The 7,960-nt window shown below is 40.2% G+C and overlaps 1 protein-coding gene across 1 annotated transcript; it reads left to right on the top strand.

Annotated features, from left to right (window-relative positions):
* Positions 1 to 685: 685 nt before the first annotated feature.
* On the top strand, positions 686 to 5,634 carry LOC144641371 (laminin subunit gamma-1-like; the record flags this gene model as incomplete). Its single annotated transcript, XM_078500384.1, is given in 7 exon segments — positions 686 to 977; positions 1,442 to 1,716; positions 2,284 to 2,875; positions 3,552 to 3,846; positions 3,848 to 4,040; positions 4,532 to 4,846; positions 5,316 to 5,634. Coding segments are annotated over 7 exon segments (2,114 nt in total), but the record flags the coding sequence as incomplete, so codon positions are not given.
* Positions 5,635 to 7,960: the final 2,326 nt, after the last annotated feature.

The following is a 7,960-nucleotide window of genomic DNA, read 5'->3' as shown; positions in this document are numbered from 1 at the left end:
TCAGTTAATATGATATCACTAATATGATACTATAAATATGTTGTGGCACCTATTGGTTTATTTGTAAATAAACACATATAACCAAATTAAATAACTAGTCCTGCTATGGCCTTTGTTCACTTAACTCAGTGTCAATGTGTTGTTCCAGAAAATAACCGTGCCCTTCCCAGGGAAGGTTTTTTGGTTTGAATCCCCCCTCCACACCCCTCTGGAAATTCCAGTCAAGCTCCATACTTTCCTTTAAAAATTTTGGCTTTTGAGACCCCTCACCCCCTAGGAATTTCCAATGACCTTACTGGGGTGGGTATGGATATTTTTCCTGGAACTGCACAATAATAATTTCATACGCCCTTAGAGGATTTTGCTGAAACCAGGCCATATTTTGCAAAAGAGACATTAGCCTATTGGGATTTATTGTAGTTTGTGTCATCATGGGTGACTTTCAAAAATGTTGTTAATTTCTTGATGATGATTTCAATATTAAAGTGTATAAAAGTTACGAATGGGCAAGGGATAAGCTTCAAATTTTACTAGAAATGAAAATTAAAAACTGCATCAATAAACTTTATTATGGTCTCAAAAAATTGAGAGTCCGGACTGGAAGTACTAGACTAAAATAACGTTAATCCAAGAATTTGTGCTTAATGACCAGAGCATTTCAAATACCTTCTGTGTTTTTCTTTAGAGTGTGACTGTAATGGCTTAGCAGACAGCTGTGTATATGACGAGAACCTTGGCTATGGACGCTGTGAAAACTGCAAGAGAAACACTGCTGGCCCAAAATGTGAACGTTGCCGTGACAACTTCTTCCGCCTGACCTCATCAGATGACTGTCAGGCTTGTAAATGTGACCCTGTAGGCTCAGTGTCGTTACAGTGCGATCCAACTGGCCAGTGCACCTGTAAACCAGGAGTTACTGGTGTCAAATGCGACAAATGCCAAGCAAACTACTTTGGGTTTTCACAGACTGGTTGTAGGTAGGTTTACACGTTCGATAATTTCTGTGTTTGTAGAACCATCAGGAGCCCATTACACGGAGCTTGCAACTTCCATATATTTGTGCAACAGCAATTGACAAGTAAAGTTATTCTTAGCTTAGAGTTTCCCACAAAAATTACTGTATCTGATGAAGTCAGCTACTACTTTGGGAGGAAATATTGAAATCATTGCTTGAAATGCTATCAGATGCCCCAAAGAAGATTTTTTTTTTTCTTTATTTTACATACACAGGTGTTACACTACATGACACTACATTACAATACGTTGAAAAAAACAAACTGACAAAATATTTACAAAGTTGCATGCTGCAGGTAATGGGCTCGTGATACCTTTTATTCTGTATCCTGTGATCTTTTGCCTTTTTAATTTGCTTCAATGGCATTCTAAGAAGTCTGGAGCTTTAATTTTTAAAGCTGTTAATACTCTTGAACTTCCTTTTTAGACCTTGCCAGTGTTCTCCTGAAGGAACTGACCCCAGTAACACACAGTGTAATGAGAAGGGAGAGTGTTCATGCAAAAGAAATGTCATTGGCGCCAAATGCACCCAATGCAACACAGGCTTCTATGGCTTGGAGAGTTCAAACCCACATGGATGTAGACAGTGCTTTTGTTATGGACACAGTAGTGTATGCCAGGAAGCCGTGGGTTATACTGGACGAAACATTTCAAATCAATTTAGATCAGGTCTGGATGGTTGGACAGTTGTCAATGAACAAGGTACAAACATCTTATAATTTTGCTGATATTTTTCAGATACTTTGTGGGAGGTGCAGTGGCCTTATGGTTAGTGTGCTGGACTCCGGGGTTGAACGCCCAGGGTTCAAGCCCTGGCCGGGACACTGCCTTGTGTTCTTGGGCAAGCCACTTAACTCTCACAGTGCATTTCTCAACCCAGATGTCTAAATTGGTATTGGTGGAGGTAACCCTGCAACAGACTAGCATCCCATCAAGGGAGGAGTAGAAATACTCCTAGTGGCTTCATGCTACTGAAACCGGGATAAGCTCTGGCCTGATGGGCCACTAGCATAGGCTCGTTTGCAGAATTTACCCTTCAGATATGTCCAGGATTGAATGCTAATTAGATGCACGCTCTTTACGATCGAGTCACTTGGCTTTGGCTTTTACATAAGCGCAATGTAGCTTACCTTTATAAACACAGAGTACCTGTGAATTGCTGGTTCAGAAAAATTTGTAAGTTTATTATTGCTTGGATCAGCATTGAACTAGAGCTGTCTTAGCATTTTTGTTTACATTTGACATTAGTCTGTGTATATTGCTCAACAGGAACTGATGTTACCGAGCAGTATGCTGTCCATCATCCTGGAGATTCTGAAGACTCCCACATCAGTGTAACAGCTGTAGGAAATGAGGTCCTTTACGTATCAGCTCCAGCAATTTTCCTTGGAGATGTCCGCAGCAGCTATGGTCAACTGTTTGGTTTCTCCTTTCGTGTGGCTTCTACTGAGGGAGTTCAGGTGGAACCTGGTGACATTATTTTGGAAGGCGAGAATGGGCTGAAAGTGTCTGCTAGGCTCAATGCCCAGAACAACCCAATTCCCACTACCACATTTCAAAACTATGTGTTCCGTCTTCATGAAGATCCCTCTCTGGGATGGGAGCCAATACTCAGAGGGTTTGACTTCCAAAAACTCCTTACCAGTTTAAAGGCCATTAAAATTCGGATGAACTATGCACCTCAGGGCACTGGCTTGATTAAGAATGTGTTCTTAGAGTCGGCAATTTATGATCCACGGTCTCCATTCCGTGTTAATTGGGTTGAAGAGTGTAGCTGTCCTGCACCTTATACTGGTGATCATTGTGAACAATGTAGTGTGGGCTATACCAGGATGAAGGGATCTGATGATGAATATGGACAGTAAGTTGATATCAAAAATTCATGGATGCCGTGGGCTGCTCTACCATAAGCTTGATGTATAATACATATACAGTCAACTCCCTTTTAACTTGACATGCTGGCTTGTGACCAGCTCTCTCTCACTACATTGTACCATAATTAGGCTCAATATCTGCCCCTCTTACAAGTCTTGTCTTTGTGTTTGGGGAAAGTGTGTGCATTCGGGGAAAAAAGTACTAGTTGATGACAAGCCTGAGGTGTTTGTCCCTGAAGTTGTTAAGCTACATAATGTGTTTGCTCACGCGATTACTTTGGAGTACTCATGAGTAGGGGAGGCGTAGTGGCCTAATGGTTAGCGTGCTCTGGTTTTAACAAAGCCCTGGTTTTAACAGACTTTTTCTTACTTATGATTACTCACTATAGTTTTATGAGTGGATGAAATAAGTCTTTGAGTCCTTGAACGAAGATTTACCAAAACTGGCACATGTTGCCTTGACTGTGTGGGCTTATTTTCACAAACAGCAGCTGTTAATTGAGCCTAGGGCATACTTTGAAGATGAATGAATGACTGAAGTACATCAGGGGGTAACTCATGTGTCTAGTTTAGTCGAGTGCCATTATATTAAGAGGGGGGTTGACTCCTTCAATTTCTAGTTTGCTTATGGCTTGACACCCTGAAACCCTGTCTGTTTTTCAGGTGCATTCCCTGCCAGTGTTATGGCCACTCTGAGTCATGTGATCCAGTGACAGGCGTTTGCAATTGCCAAGACAACACAGTCGGCGACAACTGTGATGCATGCAAAGATGGTTACTATGGAAATCCAACTGAAGGTACCAAAGATGACTGCAAGCCATGCCCCTGTGAATTTGGCTCCCGCTGCATTCTGATTGGCCAGAACGTTGTTTGTACAGACTGTCCCGAGGGACATACAGGGAATCTGTGTGAATACTGCCAAGATGGTTACTATGGTGACCCATCAGGCCTCCTAGGCCTCCCCTTCTGGTTGTCAGAAGTGTAACTGCAGTGGTAACATAGACGTCAATGCCATTGGAAACTGTAATTCTCTCACTGGCGACTGCTTAAAGTGTATTTACAACACAAGGAATGGTCCGCTTGAAAGATGTGAACTTTGTGCAATTGGATTTTATGGAAATGCCACTGAATATCCAAAACCACAGTGTATTGGTAAGTGAACTTTACTGTACCACAAATTTTACAGGGGCTAGATGATGTGAACTGCAGGCTGCTTTTACTACTTTTAGTTTTGCAAAACTATATGCAGTGCGACCTTGAATGAACAAACCTCTATTATAACAAAGTCCTCGGTATAGCGAATGATATTCTTCACCCCAGTAATAGTAAAATATATGGAATAGAACCTTGCTATAATGAAAATATTTTGCAAGTTTCTTGGGCCTTCATTATATTGAGATTCCCCAGTCTTAGAAACGTTAGCCTGTTGCAGGCATTTGTTTAGTGGGAAGGGTGCGAAAAGAAACAATGAGCAAAAAAATTGGGCCATTTTCACCTTTCACTTGCTATTCTTTGTGCTGTTCCCCGGTGACTGAACGCCTGAAACAGGCTATAGAAACGTTAAACGTGCATAGTGGAATTCCTTTATCTCTGTGCTAGTTTCTTTCTTCCGTGTGATTTTTTTGCCATTTTCGTTCCTTCAGCTTGTGACTGCTACAATCAGGGCACAGTGACACCTCCTGGCCACAATCCAGAGGATCCCCTCCCTTGTGACGATAAAGGCAAGTGTGCTTGCTTGGAAAACGTTATTGGAGACAAGTGCGACAGCTGTCAAGACACCTACTGGAATGTGGGCTCAGGGTTTGGCTGTGAGGAGTGTTTGTGCGATCCTATGGGTTCTCTCAACAATAGCTGTGACGTCATTACTGGCCAGTGCCCGTGTAAACCAGGCGTGACAGGAAGGACATGTGATCAATGTCAGTTGGACCATTATGGGTACTCAGACAAGGGGTGTGAACGTAAGTAGTGCTGCAATGTCAAAGAAGGAATTGTAAATAACTTCAGATAATATCCATGCCCTGACTGGTCATTAGCTATTAGCTATGGCCAATGGCTATTGACTGTTGTGCCGGTGAACCACACAGGAGAAGTCTATAAAAGCAATATAAGACACTTACTTTTGTATATTGCACAAGATAACATTTTGGTTCTAACTGTACATTCTTTTCTCTTTTGAGTAACGTTTATGTCGAGAAGGCGCACGACTGTCAGCTGAACACGCAAAGACCTAAAAAATGCATAATCTCCCTGGGTTTATTTTGTTCAAGAGGCTGTATTGTTAAGCTTATTTTTGAGTGGGCTTATCACCGGCCAAGGAGATTATCAGAAAGACTTTTCCGTCTGAGATTTTGGCGCCAAGGGCCTACTGTTCTGGAAGGGCTTATTGTAGAAGTGAATTTTACGATACTTTGTTTCTCTCTCTTCTAGCTTGCAACTGTAACCCAGAAGGCTCTCTTAATGTGAGCTGTAATGAATACGGCGAATGCAGCTGTAAGTTTGGAGTTCTGGGAATCAAGTGTGATTCATGTGAGGAAAATAAACATAACTTGACTGCTGGCTGCATCAGTAAGTATTGTTAAAAAAAAAACAGCTACAATACAATGTACACTAGTCGGTTAGTCGTTGGAAGCCTAATTTAACCGTACTACCTTAATAAATGGTGAACGGTAAAATCCTGACACTTCCATTAAGGTAAAAAATATCAAAAAGTGTCATAAATGGTTGTGAAAACAGAGAACACTGTTAACGAAAACGGTTTTCGGATCAATTTAGGTTTCTGGGAAACTGCTCACCTACCCCTCCCCAAACCTAACATTAACCCTTACTTATCGCTTTGGGCAAAATGTTAGGTTTGGGGAGGGGGTAGGTGAGCAGTTTCCCAGAAACCTAAATTGATCCCGGTTTTCTCTAACACTGACACTGAAGTAGGGTTATACTCCCGAAACGTCACCGTCTGTTTTTACAACCATTTATGACACTTTTTGGATATTTTGTTTTTACAATGTCATCCTATAAGTAACCTTAATCAAGGTTTTGATTTATGATTTGCCGTAAGTATTTTGTAGCAGCCAAATAACTTGTTTTATTCTTTATTCGTGAGATTACGTCATTAAACGCCGTGTATTACCTTATTGTTACTTATTTTCGCGGGACTTAATTTTCGCGATTTTCGCGTTTTTCAAAAAATCGCGAAATTAAAGACTCGCGAAAAAAGGTTCTCGCGAAAAATAACGACGCGAACTTTAATACCTTCTTTATATTCGTTAAAATTAATCAACGTTACTGTCAGTTTTCTACATAATTATCTTGGTACATTTGTCAAACTAGCTCGACTTTGTTACAAAGGAACACGTCAAATTGTTTTAAGCTTCGTTTTGTTATATGGTTTTGTTCAGTGTCACTGGAAACTATTGCTACTAAAATCAGTTGTGTCCATTTTGAGACTTACTGTTTGTTAATGCAGACCACTATTTTGACAATTTCGCGAAATTTAGTTCCTTCAAATGTATTTTTTGGGCCAAATCGCGAAATTTAAGTCCCGCGAAATATGTCTGTTCCATTTTCGCGAAATTAAGTTCCCGCGAAAATAACTAACAATAAGGTAAGTGAAACATGGTTACGCTTTTTGAGTTGTTTTTTCAAAATAGCTCTTTAGTCGGCGCGATGTTCCGTGACTCAGTGGGTCAGTGGGTCAGTGGGTCAGTGAAGTATGTTTGTTTGTCACACCAATCAGATTTCAGGTACTATCAGAACCAATCAAATTTCAGTTTATAAAGGCGAAGTAATCTGACGAAATTATTTGTCGCAGCGTGTCGCAGTTCGTTTTCGTTGAAAGATTAATTGGCGAGTTGTGAATTATCATGGATTTGAAACGTATTCGTAGTTTGCGAATCAAATTGTGAGCTTTGATACAAAGTTCCCAACTTCGGCCCGAATCCTTCTGTAGTTATGTTATCAAAAAGGGCTTTGCTACGCTAAACTGTTGGAAACAAATGTCATAAAAATAAAAAACTTTTATGTTCAGCGAGCCGTAAACATGTTGTCTCGAACAAATTAGTCTTCCCTGTCGCGTCGCGTCGCGTCGCGTCGGCTTCGATTAAAATCAATTTTACATATAGGTAAACCATCCAGTTTCATCCGGTTTACAAACGCAGAAGACTTGAAATTGAAGACAGTGAAGATTATGCCTCACGGAAATCGTTAAATATGTGTTTTCATACAAAAAAGTTAAAATTTGACCAAATTTCTACATGTATGATATTTATTTATCGGCAAATCACTTGCGTGATCGCTGATGCGAAACGTTGTCTTGCACTTCAAGCTACTTTCCTTGACAAGTTCTAAAATCTTCGAGTTCAGAAATCGCCATGACTTTCGAGCAACATGTCTTGTTTCTCCTCAACTACCAAACTTGGAAAGTTCAGTCGGGCCGATGTCGGGAAATTTGTATCGATGTTTGCAATTTGATTCGCAAACTCGCACCGTAATTGGCAACTTCATTACAAAGTTTCCAATTTCCCAACAAACTTCGCAAAGCGGGCGGCCAAAGTAAAATGAAATTAACTGTAAAACATTTCGTTCAAACATTTAACATTTAACATTTCGTTCAAACATTGAACCGGTACAAGTAACTTTACTGTTAAAAGCAACTACGAGTCTACGATCGATAGCAAAAACAGAATAAGAGCGTGCCATTTCGTGACAACTTGATAACTCAATTAGTTCTTGTTTGTTGAATAGAATTTACGTTGTGAATGAACGAAAATCTTTGTTGAACAGTTTTGACAGGAAACAAATACTCCAGGTGTACTGCGCTTTAAAGAACTTTTCCGAAGAGAGTGATTTTTTATTTGATTCGTTTATTACTTCGTTTATTATAGTACTTTTCGTTCAATGTCTATATGGAGACGTGGCTTTTTCGAGAAAAACAAGGGTATCGTGTTACGTTCGTTTTAAAAAAAACTAAGGTATCATGTTACAAAAGTGAGAAAAACAACGGTATCATGTTACAGTGTTTGGCAAAAAGCCAAAAGTATTCCGTAACAAACAAAAGTAACCCGTTACGGTTGCTA

Source organism: Oculina patagonica, unplaced genomic scaffold, assembly GCF_052425735.1.
Source record: "Oculina patagonica isolate OP01 unplaced genomic scaffold, crgOcupat unplaced884, whole genome shotgun sequence".
Classification (NCBI taxonomy): domain Eukaryota; kingdom Metazoa; phylum Cnidaria; class Anthozoa; order Scleractinia; family Oculinidae; genus Oculina; species Oculina patagonica.
This window is presented reverse-complemented; position numbering and strand designations above follow the sequence as displayed.